Source organism: Liolophura sinensis, chromosome 6 (assembly GCF_032854445.1).
Source record: "Liolophura sinensis isolate JHLJ2023 chromosome 6, CUHK_Ljap_v2, whole genome shotgun sequence".
NCBI classification, from domain to species: Eukaryota; Metazoa; Mollusca; class Polyplacophora; order Chitonida; family Chitonidae; genus Liolophura; species Liolophura sinensis.
The window spans coordinates 61,862,749-61,882,323 of NC_088300.1; the positions used below are offsets into that span (position 1 = coordinate 61,862,749).

The 19,575-nt window shown below is 39.0% G+C and overlaps 1 protein-coding gene across 1 annotated transcript; it reads right to left on the minus strand.

Moving 5' to 3' along the window:
• Positions 1-9,411: 9,411 nt before the first annotated feature.
• LOC135468655 (serine/threonine-protein phosphatase 6 regulatory ankyrin repeat subunit B-like) lies at positions 9,412-19,454 on the minus strand. Its single transcript, XM_064747026.1, has 9 exons — positions 19,304-19,454; positions 17,942-18,150; positions 17,301-17,502; positions 15,998-16,162; positions 15,400-15,581; positions 14,989-15,061; positions 13,498-13,662; positions 11,336-11,477; positions 9,412-10,686 (listed from the first exon to the last, which is right to left on the minus strand). Exons 2-9 carry the CDS (start codon positions 18,023-18,025, stop codon positions 10,518-10,520), a joined length of 1,182 nt encoding a protein of 393 aa, XP_064603096.1. The 5' UTR covers positions 18,026-18,150; positions 19,304-19,454; the 3' UTR covers positions 9,412-10,517.
• Positions 19,455-19,575: the final 121 nt, after the last annotated feature.

Below are 19,575 nucleotides of genomic sequence, written 5' to 3' on the forward strand. Positions count from 1 at the left end.
TTACCCGGTATTGTCGCTCCAATCTGACGAGTTTTGGTGTCCTCTCTAGTTTGCGCAGGGGAGAGGTCATTTGTCGATTGACTGGGCTGGCTTGAGCTGCTTCAAATGAAGAGTTTCCCAGTGGAATAAGCCTCTCTGGAGGCAAAGAGTCCTGGTTCAGTTCACTCGGATCTATTTCGTTCTTGATGGCACTCTCCAACAGTCGCAGTTGTTCCATGATGATTTGCTGGTTTCTCAACATTTGCCTCATGTTCTTCTTGATTACCTCCCCTTGAAGTTGGACATCAGGTGATGGGTGACGGAAGGTTAGTGCTGTCGTGTATCGGTCAAGGTCACAGATTGATGACAAAGCAACATCACTCATTGTCTGTAAATCAAAACAAAGAAAAGAAAAAATTCTTATGCATGTATAAATTTCGTCATGATCACTCGTAGAGCAGATGACACAGTAAAGAATGGTGGCCGATTCAACGAAGCCGTTTCTGACTTAAGTCAAAATTTGAAATGCAGTCTGAAAGCTTATTTTTTGGCTTTAGAAATTAAGCTTTTTGTTCACCTTAGTGTTATCTTAAGACAATCATGTCTAAATTTCAACCCCCAGTACGAAAAAATGAGCACTGTGCAGAAGTTTCAGTTTTTGACGGCTTTGTGGATATGGCCTAAGATCACACGGTATTGAAAAGATGGCACGTTAAAGAACAGATGGCACATTATTTCCAAGAGCTGTCACAAAAGACGCAGACGGGAAAGTTTTCTATAACCATTCAATCCCATGAACAACGTCGCTGGTATAAAAAATGTCTACCGTTACCCATGTCAACAATTCAGTCTCACACCGTGCTGAACATCTTTCCGATTTCACAAGGTAGGCCTGTTTGTGAGACATTCAGGCTAATACAGTTGGAAGTATTCAATTTGTAATATTTAGGGCCTACAATACAGTCTGGATTGAAGGGTGCAAATTGAAATTGATACGAAATGGTACGAAATGTTGGAACCCGTACGTAGTACGAAATGTTGGGTACCTTTACGTGCGAAATGACCAGGTACTCAATCCTAGCGTTGAGAGTACGCAGATTATACATAGGCCCACTATGAAACTGTAAGCAGCTGTACCGTATTGTTTTATAAATGGAATTAATGCATACATAACTGTGTACAAACCGACCTTTGCAGACTTCAGACCGAGAATGATTTTCTCCGAAAGGTTAGCATCGTTCTGAAAAACAAAGCAATGGAGTAAATTAACCATTGATTTTCCCACACAAATTTGGAAGAAAAAAGACATCACATATTGCCACAAATATATATAGGTGCAATGAATACCAGAAACACATTTCTGTATAATTTATTGCGTATTTATTTAACGGAGATTTAACATTTTACAGAATGCATGGACGGGGGAGAGGAGTATTCATTTCTTACCCTTTAAAACAATCCAGAAGTAAAAAATTATTTTTTTCTCGTATATCTATTTTTCGCCATTTCAGGCATATTAACATTACTGGGTAATATCCACATAAAAGAATATAGTTACTAATTCCTCACCATTGGTATTAAATAAGTTTTCAATACTTACTTCCATTGTTATAGATATGTGCTAGTCAAACGGAATAAAAATAGCTTGTATATAGCTGGATGGTAGAACTGTCCTCGAGTCGCTGAAGAAGCCGTGTGTGGAAATTTGAGGAAAATGACGCAGCTTTATACCTATAGCCGTTGGCGTCTTTAAGAAAACATCATGTCCTTTACACCAGGTGCACCTTGATTAACTCTCAGGATAATCCGTGAGCTTGGTGTGGTATCTGCATGCTGACTCCAGGTGCACTAATCCTACCCACCAAAGCCGATTAACAACCAATTAACATTCAATTCAACATAAGTCTTCTCTCGCGCTTGTTTTTGTTAATTACACACATATTTTTGACATGATATGATGTACATGTATTCCCAAAAAGTCCTGACAGTGGATTGCCACTGCGTGATACACGCTGTTCTCACCGTGACATTATGAGTGGTGAGCACTAGAGCGCATGGCGTCGCCATAAACACTGCGCAATACCACGGTATACACGATATCACTAACTCCAGGAGTCTGACGCTTCCCTTTTAGTTGCCAAGAGCATGTATGGCTATATATCTGCTTAATTAACATTCTGTCAATTTATGGGCTGTTTTGTTCCCATAATTGCTTTGTTTCTACCGATGGGGTGACTGTATTTTACATGATACAACAGAATATATTATGTATTGATCTGGGTCACAAACACACATGTTAATTCTGACAAGATGACTTTACAGTGAATGTTGCTGATAAGAACCTCTATTGTGGAACGTCAGTATAGGCTCTTACAGTCGGAAACCGGTATTAAATTTTACTCTGTACAGATTTATGAGAAAAAATACCTGATTTCCCCGATTTTTACTTTTACCCAAAATGGAATTAATTATACGATGTAACGGTTAAGTGCTTTCGTGTTTCTCTCCCTGGCTCTGACCGCTTTCCTCCCACCACAGTACCGGCCGGGTCGTATAAGTGAAATATGCTTGAGCAGTGCGTAAAACACAAATCAAATAAATAAATAAATTTTACATTCATATTCGAATCTGTCATAGGAATTTTGGCCAATAACCTGCAGTGATATGATGATGGAACAGTAAGGGTCGCTGTTTTACCATGGGTGTATGCAAAGATGTCCGTTTATACATAGTTTTACGCCGGCTCTTGATGCCATTCACAACATCCGTGAACCTTCTTTGTCGACTGGTTAATATAACGCGCAGGTAGTATTGTTTCTGATGAAAATCTAACGAGGCAGTCCGTATCACTGTCTACAGTTTCAAAATTTAGGGTCGAAAAGTAAGCGCAAGAAAAAGGGAAAAGATTTCACCTTGGTATTCAATATGTTGACCTTACCTTATATGCCATTTTTAAGAAATAAGCAGTAACATATACAACCGATTCTTATATACATGCATAGATCTATGCTTATTTATTGATTTATTTTATTTGGTGATGATTGCCACACTCAAGTATTTTGCACTTACATGACAGCAGTAAGATTTATTCGTCGAGGATGTATGATATGGAAATGAAGGCATTGTTATGGTTGAGAAATTCACTACCTCAAGGTGTCTATATAAGAATGCGATCAGCCGGCAAACGATGTTCCAAAATGTCAATGGAAAAGTCTGATTTATACCACTCTCGTTGACAGAGAATTAAAATGTTAATTAGAGTATGTTATCGACGTTACTTGTCTAGAATTACTCAAATCCGTTGTTAACATCACATTTAAAAACAATATACCATGAAACCAATGCAATGGGCAAGGTGTCTGGGAAATCTACAATTTCCTAAACCAAGGCCTGGTTTGAACCCACACCTCTTGGGTCCCAGCGACTTTTACCATTATGCCATCCGTAGTACCTTTATCCATAAATCTGAATTTGAATTATTTCAGTACATTGCTAAAACTGAGTCATCTTGTACTTTTGTGTGATCATGCAGTTGTTAATAATCCATCTAAATGATTGATATTGACCCAGGAACCTTTCAACAACGCAGTCAATGTGACTTCAAGTTGCATGCTGGCTTCCTCTCCGTCCGTACGTGGCAAGGTGAACAATCAACCTGTGGATGGTCGTGGATTTCCCCCGGACTCTTTTCACTCCTCCCATCATAATCCTGGCCGCCGTCGTATAAATGAAATATTCTTGACTACAGCGTAAAACACCAATCAAATAAATAAATAAACGAATGATATTGCGTCTGTTTTTTTTTAGCATAACCAAATCGTAGCAAGTCAGAAAACATATGCAAAAAGACTAAAAAGGACCGACACAGCATCTAGCATACTTGCTTTATTTTCTCAAACTAACTGCATATGCCAACAATTTTTCAACCATACACATATCGACTACGGAAATTACACGATGGATGATTCAACATTGTAAAAGGAACAGCGCCATAGTTCAAGTACACTGTATGGACTTATACTAAGCACATTCACATTCGAAAGTCTTAAGATGATAAAGAAGCGATACATTCTATTTTAAGCACCGGCGTATAACAATACATCGAATCCAGGTAATTTCATATACATGTCTACTTCGATCCATACGGAACTCAAATTCCGCCCCCTCCCCCCCCCCCCCTTCATAAACATGTCATGTGGAACTCTAACATGACGTGTGTCACGCAAGAAAGTATCCAGGACGTGTAGATCTACTGTAACGGACTGTGCCTTGCTATTGTATGCACTAACTGTAATATAAGAATGGCCAAGTGAAGCATATAAACATGACAGTTTCAAACGAGTTAGTAAATATATAGATCTATCCTTCACTGCCTGTAGTGAATTTCACACTTCATGTTGAATTTAATTTCTTTATAAAAAAGACAATTTCAACATTTCACAGAATCATTGTAATGAATGGTGAGAACATTAAGGGTTTTTGCAATTATCCCGGTGTACGACGAAAATTTCAGTGTGATTGGTCAAGATTTACCCAATGACACCTGGGTTTCCACATTTTTTTGTCAGTTACTGTATGCATAAATCTACAATGCATCACTTCCGGTAAGTAAATAAAGCATTCATAGTTTTGAAGTGATGTCAAAGCACACTCTTTAGTCACGTGACCAGAGTACTGGAGGTGAACACAAACCAAATTTATCCTAGGCGAGATAGGCCTGGAATAAGATTATAGCACGACTAATGAAAAATACAGCCTTTAGATAAGATCTTTTTTTCTGGAAAAGTAATCAGAATGTGCGTAACCTTGAAATATGATAGTTTCGTTGCCGTGTAGTACTGTAAACTTTGGAAATCGGTTAAAATAAGCATTTCGCCCACTTGGCTATATGTTATTTATCACCTCCTAGTCACTGCGCGGAACTCGGATGCTCAAAGCTATAAATAGCTGAATGTATCAAAATAAACCACCGAACTAATTGTCCAGTGGTAAACATTATACAGGGTATTTCCGCCTCATGTTCTGTTGATAACAAATTTCTCCAATTCTCGCTAAGTATATGAGGTCTACCAAAATTAAAACTACCTTTAAAAGCAGATATGTCTGTCCTTCTGTTCATGCTCTTGTCCGTTATATCAAATGCATAACTCACTGGCCTTTTTCCTCCAATCTGATGGGTATGGGAGTCCCTTCCAGTGGGGAAGAAGCCATTTGTCGACTTGCACGGCTTGCTTCTGCAGAATTAAGTGAAGGATTACCATCTGAAAGATGCCTTTCTGTGAACACAGACACCACGTTAAGTTCACTCAGATCCCTGTTGTTCTTCATGGCGTCCTCCACTTGTCGCCGAAGACCCATGATGATTTCGTGTTTTTTCAACATTCGTTTTACCCTCAACTTCATTTCCTCCCCTTGAAGTTGGCAACGAGGTGACGAGTCACGGATATATAACGCTTCCGTTGCTGTGTCAAGGTCACATAGTAATGACAAAAGATCATCACACATCTTCTACAGAATAAATTGAAAAAAAAATATTACGTATAATTGTATATTAAAATGTACAACACTTGGCGAAATAATGAACAAATTCATAGCTTTGAGCATCCGGGTTCATCACAAGGAACAGGAGGTGATAAATAACAGGGAGCTAAAAGGGCGAAATGCTGATGTTTGCCGATTTCTAAAGTTTAAAGTCCTACTTGACAATGAAACCATCCTATTTGAAGGTTAGGAATATTCGGATTACTCTTCCTGAAAAAATCTTATTATAACCAAAAACTATATTTTTCATTATTCATGCTAAAATTTTATTCAAGGATTTTTTCGCCTGGGTTAAATTCGTTTCGTTTTCACCTCAAGTATTCTAGTCACGTGATTAAAGAGCGTGCATGATGATTGGCTCAGAGCAGCCAGGACGTCGCTTCAAAACTGTGAATTGGCACAGCTTTTAGACGTGAGATTTAGATAAAAAATCATAAAATATATACCAGAGGCTGATTCCACAAAGTGATATAGTTTATAAGCTAAATCTTAATAACCTCGATATAAAATGCATTTTATTGCCAAAGGAATTCAAAATTTGATATATTTTTGACTTAACATAACCCAGTGTTCCTAAATTTAACTCCTACCATTTAAAAAACAGCATTTAAATCACATTTGAATCTGATCCTGAACCTTTCCACCGAAGTTTACAAAATGTCTACCGTCATCACAAGGCAACAGTTTAGTCTCACGCAAATATGAAAAGTTTTCTGATCATACCGTCATGGTGGAATGCTTTATGAATCTGCCACATATGGCTTCTTCAATTTGTAACCGTTGGCAACGGTTGAACTACCTTAACTGGACTAATACAAGTGTTATCCACGTATTCAAAATCTTAACGGTCCTTTTGGGGTGCCGGCATCGGAGAGGACGGGTTTGCCGTTGTATACTTTGAAACTTGTGCAGGAACTGTGTGTTAATTGCTTATAATTAAAATAAATACTTTAATGAGCAGAAACTTATCCTAATGGGCTTCATAGCGAGCTTGATTGTCTCGTTCTCAAAAACAAACCTGCACCGATCAAAGCATGCACCAAATCAACAAAGTACATGAAAGCCATTGCGGGCTTTTTTGAACACAAGCGAACATCGTTTGAAAACAAAAAGCTTCCTATATTTCCTTCAGTTTACCTCAGTATATGTATAAGAAGCACACTCATCTGTTTTTGTTTCATGATAAAGACTGTTCTGCAGAACTTTTCATACACAGAGATCAGCTTTATGGGTGGAGGAAGCTGGTGTATTACGGAAAGTATCTCGTTTCAAGTACCTCGCCCATGTTCATGTTTTCTCATTCCATTTTATGTCCCTGGACTTTTAGCACGTAAAAAAAACAGTGGGAGTGTGTAACGTCCTGTCCCTTAAAAATACAAAGCTCCAGTGTTTTAAGGAATGGAATCTTACGTGGATATTCCGCGACATAAAACCCACCCCACATGCGTTACCTCGTCAGATGCAGTTCATATCCTAAGTTGATATGGGCTGAACATCAGCGGAGTGTCACCCATTGAGCATTCATACATATGACACCTCATAGATTTTAGGGATGGGGAAATGTGATTTGCCGACAACCTAACAACTAACAAATCATTACTGTGTTCACTGGCCAAAAAAAATTATAGATTTGAGGATAGATTAAGCCTTTACGTGACATCACCAAATGGACTTTGGCAGTTTCAAGTAACACAGGCAAATACTAATACAATTGCCACAGTGTTAACGTCCGAAAATGTTTAAGCCTTTCGAATTTGAACACGATAGATTCTAAACTCTAAAAGGCTGAAGTCAAGAGTTCGAACTCATGATACTTTAATATAAACCTGTGCATACTATAATGGTACAGGTACAGGCCACATAACGGGGCCTCCGTGGCCGAGTGGTTATATCGTGCTGGCGTAGCACCAATGTCCCAGTCGAATCTGTCACCAATGCGACCGCCGTGAGTTCGTCCGCTCAAGCTAACATTCTGTCTGGCCTTACGTGGGAAGGTCTGCAGCCACCTGCGCATGGTTGTGGATTTCCCCTGGATCCTGCCCAATTTCCTCCCACCATAATCCTAGCCGCAGAAATATAAGTGAAATATTCCTGAAATAGAAGTGAAATATTCCTGCGTGTAACATCAATTAAATAAATATATAAATTTCAAATGCTTGTAGCGATATCAACATATCGCTGTTTCGACGTGCAAATCTCCCCATTTCTTAAAGTACATAGATAAAAAAAAAATGCCTGTTTAAATTTTTTTTTTTAATAGAAACCACTTCCAGCTCAAAAACCTAATCCCTCTTTGTTAGCTGACCGATGGCGCGCTCTCTCCACATATGGTCAGTTGGTATAATTGACCCAAGTCAACGGAATAGCGTTAACACATCAACATGTGTGTTCTAATGACTCTAGCATCAGAAGTCGAACATTCCGTCGTTGTGAATGTCGTGAGGCAGGAGTGCTCACAGTAATAATTTCAATTTCTCTCTGTTGATTATGTGGAAGCCGAATAATTAAGTTCATGACGGCAACATAACTGGGATTTTTTAATAGATCATCAAGGAATAACCAGTGTCTTCCGCCTTTCAGTCGTCCAGTCTTCCGGTTTACCCCGATGCTGTCCCGGGCACCTGTACCCAATCCGCAGTGCTCGTTTTCTTCCATTTAGGGATAACATACACGCGCTAGTGAACTACTACGCTAAATGTATCTATGAAACAGGAGATGCTGGCTTGTCACATGACAGCTTTGACTGGTAGACTATAGCATAGATCGCTGTACGTAGCGGGACAAACAGAACAAGCGGTAGCGCGTTTTTTCCACACATCATGACATGTACGTCACGTTAGGACATTATTGGCTGCCTATATACACATACAACAAGTATTCAGATCACAATTTCCGAACAACTTTTTTTTCTTCAGAATTTGGTTTTGAATGTTGCAATAGTCCCATATTTGTTGCCTTAATTTTCATTTGACCAGGTACTAATCCAGTTCCGTGTTAAAACTATACTTATTTTTTTAATTAAATACATGTATGCAGACGGGTTTTTTTTTTTAAATTATATACATGTATGTAGGAAGATATAAACACGTATTCCTACGTCATTATTTCATGGCTTCGAGGGAAATGGCTTCAAATATACACTGCTTATTAGTTTCCTTACAATTCGCTTGTACGTACATGAGAATTTAAAAGATGAGAGCCAAATGACCGTTGGAAATTTTACATCTTTTGTAACTGTTCAAGCCCAGGATACAAAGAGTATAGTTACATGTAATGAGTTTTGAAACGCCATTCCCTTTTAACATGAATTTTCATGAATGTTCTTTCCTTCAGGGAAAGTTACTTGTATTAAGATAACCTCCCGCCCTTTCATTTTGTTACAGCATTGCTTACTGAGCCGTATCATTTCTTATAGGTTATGTTTTTATTTTCCCCCATGTGTTTTGACCAGCTCAACCACGTGTATTGGGTAAGTATTTGCTGAACTTGTATTTATGTTCCTTTCCTTCCGTCTCCGGTATATATAAATGTGTCTAGGAATATGATTTGTCTTCATAATTTGCTGCTGGTTACATACGACTTAATTTGTCATTTCTGCAAAGCAATTTAGGTATTCTTGTTGACGTTATGCCTAAGTTTTGTTGCTTCTTGTTTGTCTATGTATGTGCTTGTACCTGTTTGTAATCACTGTCTCGCTCGGCAATACGTCTTCTGGTACTTATTTGGTTGTTGGATTTTTGGCAGTTTAAGGAAACTCACGAGAAAAAGACCACCAGTGAGAATATGTGCGAGCCTTTGTGATGTTGGAAAATTTGTCAGAAACCAGGCTGAATACATACTAAGGCATAATGGATTCCACAACAAATGAATTCTGACAACGCAAATACACCCATTTCTTTTTATTGCAAATATAAATGTACAAGGCAAAAAAAATCATTATTATATAAATATTTTTGACAACACTAGTAACGGCTCACGTGGCTTGTGAAATTGATGTGAATCACGAAATCAAGACGTGAAAATAATCATGCGTATGTGTGATTCTTTAACTTTTTCCCATGTTTGCAAGGTGTTTATTCAAGTAACTTTTGAGGGCATTATATTCCGTTAAAATTATGCTTTTTGTAAAGCCCTGAAATTGGCTAATAAAACCAATGTTGTTCTGCCTTCAACAAGAGATTAAAAACATGCATAACTTGTACTGAGAGTTGCTCTTCCATGTGCGAAAAGAGGAATTACGGTAGTACATAATCACAAGTGCAGAGTGAATCACTGTATACGTTGCTAGTTTCGTGTTTGTTGTGTTCACAGAGGGACCAAATGCTGCTTTGACAGGTGCTTTATCTGCAATCCATGTGCTAACAAAATTAGTGAGCTAATTAAAAGTCTTTACACGCTGGCTGTGGTGACAGTGTGTTTGATGTAGGCATTGCCCTGGGTTATTGGGCTCGGTGGTTTAACCAAAAACAAAACTAAAAGTCTTCAGATTGTGGTGACAGAGTGTTTGATGTAGGCATTGCACTCGGTTATTGGGGATCGGTGTTTTCACCAAAATTCAACGATAAGAGTCTTTAGACTGTGGTGATAGTGTATTTTATGTAGGCATTGTCCTGGGTTATTGGGATCGGTGTTTTCACCAAAATTCAACGCTAAGAGTCTTTAGATGGTGGTGACAGTGTGTTTGATGTAGGCATTGCCCTGGGTTATTGGGCTCGGTGTATTCACCAAAATTGAACGCCAAAAGTCTTTAGATTGTGGTGACTGTGTGCTTGACATATGCATTGCCCTGGGTTCTTGGGCTCAGTGTTTTAACCAAAACGCAGGGCTAACAGCCTCAGGGTTGGTAGTGGTGACTGTGATGGGGTTGGAAATAGATGGCTGAATTACTGAAGGTTATTTGGGTCCACGAGTTAATAAATTAATACTGAAGTGACAGTCTTGAATCGATCGTCAGGTGAAAGCTGTTGAGGTGAATATGGTGGTAGTCTGTGGCGGGGTCAGAAAGTAGGGCCTTTGAACCTAAAGACACTGTTGGGGTCCAAGTGTTGACCGAAATACTGGGCTGACAAGTCCCTGCTGGGCAGCTGAGCAGACTTAGAGGACAGCTTATCCCTCATTGTGGGCTTGCCGGTGAACACATTAACCAGTGATGTGGTTGTCAGTTTCCTGTCCAACAAAAATACATGAAATCAAGAGATAGTGGTAGTGTATCCTTTCAAGTAAAAACTCTAAATTACATGTATATTGTGAGTATACTAAATGTATTAAACAGCTCTGGACATGAACTTCATGTAAGGTGAATTCATGCTTTGGAGCAAGAACTACAGGCCCCTTATGTTGTAAGACAGGCTGCTCATGTTCACATGTCAGCTGGTCCTATCATTTTCAAGAAAATCCTCGTGGATATAAGGAAGTTTACATTACATCAACTTTATCTCTAGTTCTGGCAGTATATATGTAAACCTACTGTGAAAAGCACGTCCATTAAAAGAACACAACAGTTGTAAAGTGATTGTGGCGGTGTACTGTGAAAACAGCTTTGGACTGATCAAATGTGAAGATTGACCTTATGTATTGACACGACTTGACACAGCAAAAATGATAACATTGGGAAATAAAGTCACAAGCCAACTTGCTGAAGGAAACCCTAATTCTTCAACCTTTTCAACCGCACCTGGGACCAATGCTATAAAACATTCATTTTAGCATCATTAATTTTTATAAAAACTGTTTGCATAAATTCTACTGAAAAGGTGCTTTAGAGAAAGTAGAAGATTTTGTAAATATCCATAAGCAAGGAGAAGTCTTTACTTACTTGGCTTGAGAAGCTGGGCTTTTAAAAGCAGAAGATTTCACCTTTGTTATTTCTTTCTCCACCTCACTCTTTGGATGTGACTCTTGCCACATTACGACTTTGTAGTTCTTGTAACACATGGGACATGTCACCTCATTTTTCACTGAAAATGGAAGTATGCACGTAAACAGAGGTGAAAAAAAAAATATTGCAAATTCACTGATTCTGGGGAAAAACTGTCCTGTAAAGTTTTCTAAAACCTGTGACCATATTCTTTATTGTGAACACAGCAAAACTATGTAAGATGTTGATTTATTATTCATTTATTTATTTTTGATATATAATTGAAACATATATACTGTAATTCTTCTTATGTTCGGAGAGATATTAATTTGTAGTGATGAAAGCTATAAATTACACTCTCCTGGTTTTATTTTGGAAAAGTAAAGATATGCATCTGTTGTTCATTAGAAGAGATATAAACACCGTGAGAAAAGAGGAACTGTGTATTTATGTTACAATTACATGTGTACTGGCTAAAAGGAGCAGATGTCCCAAAAATTACTAAAAGTAAGGTAGTTTTAATTTTTTAAACTCAAAAAAGGTGAAATCTTCCCAATGGAAACATTGGGGATGAACAAACTGAGAGATGGCAATGTAACACTGAGGATGGTTGGAATCACTGGATATTAACTGAGTATAGACATGTGCTGTTGGAAACATTGAGAATGCACAAACTGAGAATGGACACAGTGGGGTGGACAAACTGGAGATAGATAAATGGATATGAGAAAGCTGGGGAAAAACTCACTGAGGGTGGACATATGCTGTTGTACATGATGGGATGGACAAACTAGAAAGGGACAAATGGAGTTGGAAACACTGGGGATGAACAAACTGAGGATGGACCTGGAGTTGGATACACTGGGGATTAATAAACTGAGAATGGACCTGGAGTTGGATACACTGGGGATTAACAAACTGAGAAGGGGCATGGGGTTGGAAACACTGGGGATGAACAGACTGAGGATGGACCTGGAGTTGGATACACAGGAGATTAACAAACTGAGAATGGGCATGGCGTTGGATACAATGGGGATGAACAAACTGAGGGTGGACATAGAGTTGGATGCAATGGGAATGAATAAACCGAAAATGGACAGAGTTGGATATACTGTGGATGAACATACTGAGAATGGGCATACATGTATAGATATGGAAACATTGGGGATGAACAAACTGAGGATGGGCAGAGTTGGATATACTTGCGATGAACATACTGAGAATGGGCATACATGTACATGTATAGATATAGAAACATTGGGGATGAACAAATTGAGGATGGGTCAGACGTACTTGTGAAGAACATTATGGACACATGCACATTGGGAATCAGATGTAAAATCAGATTTGGGCACAACTGTATTCTACTGCTCAGTACATGCCTGACCAACTAGCTACATATTGGTGACTGATTAGATCTGAAATCTGTTTCATTCTTCCCAGCTTAGCTTTCAGAAACACAGATCTGTACTCTTCCATTTACTAACCTGGAACTCTGTGTTTTTGAGTATACTGTCTTCAACATTTCAAAACTGTACACTACAAAAACATGTTTTCAGTAATCCTTCAGTAATTCTTCCTTCATATCACAGTTATTTGTGAATAATAAAGACAACAGCGAATGCCATTTTCATTTAGAGTCGGTCTCACTTGGCATTGTCCGGAAAAAGATAAACTCATTGAATGATTTGATTGAAATCATGAGATGTACATATAAAGGGTGATTAACTATAATTTGTGTGTTAATAATGAACAGAAATGAACTATAATCAATTATGCTGTGAAAAAAGATGATCTTAATTTTGGGAAGAGCAGCTGAGTCCACCCTACCAATAGAGCCATGTGATTTGAAAATTGCGGCTTGCGAAGTTCTGATGCTGTCTGAGTAGGTGTGTCATTTACATCTGTGTTATTTGAAATGTTATGGTGAGATGAATTCAGAATTACTTTAAGATCATGGAACACACCGTTTTGTGGCACTTTGGAGCCCGCCCAGGTGACAGGACCGAGATCCAGGTTAGTGCAAGTAACAGTTCAGAGCGGTTAATGTGGAAGCTAAGCTGGGAACATGACCAATGGATCTCAGAGCTAGTAACAGATGTACAGTACCGTTAACCTACTTGCTTTCTCCATGTTCAGATAATGACCAGACTTCTTAGCGAGATCCAGAGGGGACTCTTCTCTGATGTTCTGCCTATGAAGTTCTCCATCATGCTGCAGAAAACAGTTCAAACACCCAGGATGACCTCTCAAGGCAGAATAATGACCTAGAGTGTTGCCAAAATCTGCAACATTAGAGAGAACAGCATATGGCTTCAGTTTTGGCTTTATACCATTTCAAATATGCATTCACAAAAATACAAAAACAAAAAAAAAAAACTCTCAGCAAATAAATGTCATGTTTCAATCAAAAAACTCCAAATTAATTTAAAATACATAACAAAAATGTAGAGAACATGAAACAAGTAACTGACATATTACATTTATTAATTCCTACAGTTGTTTGTATACTGTGCTACATCCCATCATTTAAATTGGTTTTATTACCTAAACAATAGTGATACAACTAGTGCAGAAAAGTAAAAACAAAATCTCTAATAACACTTACTCATTAAATGTGTTGGAATGATTATAATAGACAGATACACTAGTACAATATGATACAGAGAAGAGCAAGGTGGTGGTCGCTACACAGGTACCTATACATGCACAACCTACATGTATGTACTAAACTAAGCACAGTAAATGTCACTGGGGATGAACAAACTGAGGATGGACCTGGAGTTGGATACACTGGGGATTAACAAACTGAGAATGGGCATGGAGTTGGATACACTGGGGATGAACAAACTGAGGATGGCTATGGAGCTGGATACAATGGGGGTGAACAAATTGAGGATGGACCTGGAGTTGGTTTCACTGTGGTTGAACAAACTGAGAATGGACATGGAGTTGGATACGCTGCAGATGAACAAACTGAGGATGGCTATGGAGTTGGATACAATGGGGATGAACAAACTGAGGATCGACCTGGAGTTGGATACAATGGAGATGAACAAACTGAGAATGGACATGGAGTAGGATACAATGGGAATGAACAAACTGAGGATGGCTATGGAGTTGGACACAATGGGGATGAACAAACTGAGGATGAACCTGGAGTTAGAAAAACTGGGACTGAACAAACTGAGAATGAACATGGAGTTGGATACAATGGGGAGGAACAAACTGAGGATGGCTATGGAGTTGGACACAACTGGGATGAACAAACTGAGGATGAACCTTGAGTTGGATACACTGCGGATGAACAAACTGAGAATGAACATGGAGTTGGATACAATGGGGATGAACAAACTGAGAGTGGACCTGGAGTTGGATACACTGGGGATTAACTAAGCACAGTAAATGTCACCAAACCCCACTGGCCTGTGATTGGTTAAGTTCATATGGAGCATGTGTACAACAAAAAAGGCTATGACAACTTGAACATCAGAAAGCACTAAAGCCATGGTCCTTCAGCACTGGAATGGTCACTGAGCACATCTTTTGAATTACATTACCATACGTAGGTACTTGTGAAGATATAAACGATAAAAGCAGTTATAGCTTACGGTCGGGGTAGTTTGCATCAAATCCTTTCTCCAGCAGCCAATGGACACAATTCACAGCACCATGGTATGCTGCCTGATAAAGAATATAAAATTCAGTTGTAAGTTATAGCATTGCATACAGTGGGTATAAAACGTTGAAAGACTAAAACTAGGATGTTGAAAAACCTCACAGTGACAGCTCAAATTGGACAGATGGGAAAGTAGATCACTCAACAAGCTAAAATGAAATTATAGCATTAGTTATTCAAATCCAAATTAACCAAGGACAAGTCTGAAGGTCAAACTAGACAGAAAATGACTGTCTATGACAATAAGAAGACCGACCAGTTAATATGATGTGTCATCAGAGCTGATGGTAATGTATGTATTTCCACAGGTTCACCTGTGAATCATGTCAGCTGGAAGACCTACCATATGAGCAGGGGTTTTGCCATCATTCTGCCTGACCTCCATGGATATGCCCATTTTAATGAGGAGCCGCAAACAGTTGGTCTTGTCATGCCATGCCGCATGATGGGCAGCACAGTTACCACTGTTATCCACAGCAGTAATATCACAGTCAGACTTAATCAAATACTCCAAAACCTGCAAGGCTGCAAGAGAGATTGAATTAGATATACTTTCTAACGAAACATAATTACTAGTATCTCATAACAGCTGTTGGCAAATGTAAATAAAATAAAACTATAAATTATAAAAAAAAAGTAATGCATGGGTCATTGTATAAAATTAAAATATATCTGCCGATTAAATGAAAGTAAAATCAATGTGATTGGAGTTGTGAAACAACAGTCAAATACATGCACTCTTGATGGGACCATTGCAATGTCACATATTCTGATTTGTTTGGATATATCTTTATTTTATTTCAAATTGATATTCAGTAGGTTGGAGAGGCAAATATCAAGGAATAGACTTGATCATCTGGTTTTCTGCAGAAAGGCTAAAATATTCACATAATGGGTACCACTGTTTCAATTATCAACCACTTGGAGAGGACATGTATTACCTCCATGCTGAGCAGCATAGTGTAATGGCCGTTTCCCCAAATCACACGCACATTCCATATCTACCCCATGATCACACAGTAAGCTCAGAATGCCCCTGTGATTCTTCATAGCTGCCATGTGAGCTGGCTGCCTCCTTCTCTTATCTTCTGATGAAATATTAGCTCCTGAAGAAAAACAAATAAGATTTTTTCATACACACTAGCAACATTGTTAAATGATGTACAGCTAAGAATGCCCCTGTAATTCTTCATGGATGCCAAGTGAGCAAGCCGTCTTTCCTTGTGAGAGACACAACACAGCATAACCAGTCTACACTTGCAACAGATAAAGACTATCAGGCATAATTTCTCTGTGATTGCCACACAGAGTAACCAGTCTACACCTGCACCAGCTTAGACTGTCGAGCATGATCTATATGATCCACACACAGAGCAAGTCTACACCTGCATCGGATAAGACTATCAGGCATGATCTTTGTGGTCACCACAGAGAGTAACCAGTATACACCTGAACCAGCTTAGATTGTAGGCATGATCTCAATGATAAGTATACAGAGTAACCAGTTTACATCTGCATCAGCTTAGACTATCAAACATGATCTCTATGATCATCACACAGAGTAACCAGTTTACACTTGCACCAGCTGATAATGTCAGGCATGATCTCAATGATCTCACACAGTGTAATGAGTCTACACAGGCACCAGCTTAGACATTCAGGCATGACTGCTATGATCACTACATAGTTACCAGCCTACATCTACACGAACCACACACATTAAGAATAAAACAGCTCATGCATACACAAGCTAGCTAAAGTCCCACATATCTCAGTCAACACCATATGACATACCTACACCCGCATCAACTTATGTCTGTCATCATCACATCCAGATAAGCTGGGTCATGCAGGCAGACCATGCATAACCCATACATGTACATCTACTTATACTTATGTGCTATGTACAAATATAATCACTAAGCTCCATCTGCCAGCAACACATCGATGGTCGTGGTTTTTTTCCGGGCTCTGCCCAGTTGTCTCCCGCCATTATGCTGGCCGCCGTCGTATACATGAAATATTCTTGAGTACAGCATGAACATCAATCAAATAAATAAATCAAATAAACAAAGCTCACTTAACTAAAATACACAGTCTGCCTATGACCCCACTATACCTTAAGCATACATGCCTTAGTAATTGTTACATTTACAGTAATTATGGCAGCAGACAAGCCATATTCCAGATACTCCATGTGCTTGTGGTCCAATCACACTGCAGAGCTCACAATGTGTACTGTACCTGCACTAGCCAAGGCAGCCAAACATGACCGCTCCCCATGATAAGCTGACAGGTGGGCGGCAGTTTGACCATCCTTGTCTGCTGTGTCCAGATCCTTGGTGTAAGCTAGCAGCAGGGTCACACACTCTACATGCCCACCAATACATGCTTCATGGATAGCCGTCCTCCCTACCTCAGACCTCTGCAGGGGGTCCACCCCTGCCTGAATAACAATTTAACAGACTCAGGCATGATCTCTATGATAGCATAAACAAATGAATAATGAATGAGATGAAGTCAAAATATAAACTGCAGTTAAATTTAAAGTTTCTTTTTAAAGAGCTATAGCCTACATCATTTTAATGCTTGTATACTGTATTGTGTATTTAATTAGAATGTAATGTTTGGCATCTAAAAGCTTTTTGTGATGTCTGATTAATTTCTCATCGGAAAAACTTAAAACGCCTTTAAGTCCTTCTGAAAATATATTTTTACCAATTGAAATGCAGTAATACATATGTGAAATCTACGGTTTATATACTGGAATCTACAATTAATAAACGGTAATCTACAATTTATATACTGGAGTCTACAATTCATATAATGGAATTTATAATTTATACACTGGAATATATAACAACTAGACAAAAATTAATATTTACCTTCAGAAGCTGTTCAGCCGTTTCCAAATCTCCATATGAGCAAGCAACATGAAGGGGTCCACGGCCAAGCTGCACTGGTTCCATTGCCTCTGTATTTTCTTTAAAATATGCCAGGCAACAATAATTATGTACTCAATGTCTTATACAAATATTTTATGCACATGTAAAACTCTATCCTTCACCTCTCCCACAGCTGAATGTCAGTCATTCTGCAAGCAAATAAAATTCAGAGTGTAAGAGTACACCATAATCGTAAAAACCAACTGGGAAAATCGGGTTAACTTCCAATTGTTACAATTGTCTGTACAAAGGAAGTTCACAATGAGTTGGTGAGTGACACACAAGTGTTGGCAAAGTATTAAAATCACATTACCGGTACATGTTTATTTCTCCAGACTAGCCCTGGATGACTACACTTTGCAGGGGCTCGCATAGTCATGGATTGCTCTCATTCAACTCTGAAGGAAGCATCATAAACTTTCCAGTTACTCTTTTACAAAGTTTAGTGTCCAAGGGCACCTCACTCTTAAAATCCCGAGCTGTCAATCATCCCATAGGTTAATATTCATCCATATTTCAGCAAGTTCAACTTCTCCGCTCACTTGAACTTCACAATTCGCATTCCTGGGACACACTTGACCATCGCTTGCAACTGTGTGGCCCAGGAAACAGCTGCCATTTCAGCAACTTGGAAACAGCTGACAGGGAGAGGTTGCTGAAGTATAGATGGATATTTACCATTGGGGTGATTGACAGTCACGTGCGCTCGGATGCTAAGCATTGTAAAGGAGTACCTGGGGAGGTTAGTAAGCATTCAACTGTTTGCCAAAAGTTTACAATGGTTCCTTCAGAGGTCAACGGGAACAACCCATGACTATGCAAGCCAATGCGAAGCATAGTCATACAGGGCTACTCCACACATGGTTATCCAAAAAATATAAAGCTGGCTGGAGTACAGTAAAGAAATCTACACACGCAGAACCACAGCATTGTAGTTAGCACGTAGGTAAGTATGCAGAAACGTGCCATTCATGACTTATGACCAAAGATGGCCCCATTATTCCGGTAAATGTACCCATTTTTGTAAGGGTAGGCCTTCTGCAGACGCAGAAAAGCTATCTAGACATCTGTGCCTTGATCAGTCAGTGTAAGATTTATTTATTTATTTGATTGGTGTTTTACGCCGTATTCAAGAATGTTTCACTTATACGACGGCGGCCAAAACTGTGGTGGGAGGAAACCGGGCAGAGTTCGGGGGAAACCCACGACCATCCACAGGTTGATGTCTGACCTTCCCACTTACGGCCGGAGAGCAGTCAGTGTATGCATGGCCTGAGGACCTCTGCATTAATTTAAGCTTACCTTTTAGGTTCCCTGAAAATTTGTAAGAACCATTCGGTTATTGTGAACATGCATCATCATAGTACTAAAGTTTACACTACCCTACTTTTACGGCAAATAACAAAATTCTAATCGAAACCTGGTGTATTTCTTCTCGTCCGAACCGCCATTTGTTTACGTAGGCAACGGTGGGTAACATAAGAATTTAAGACTTACCCTAAAGAAACGAACGATGAATTAATGAGATTGAAATCTTCCATGGTATGCTACAACCATTTGATACATCACCCTAG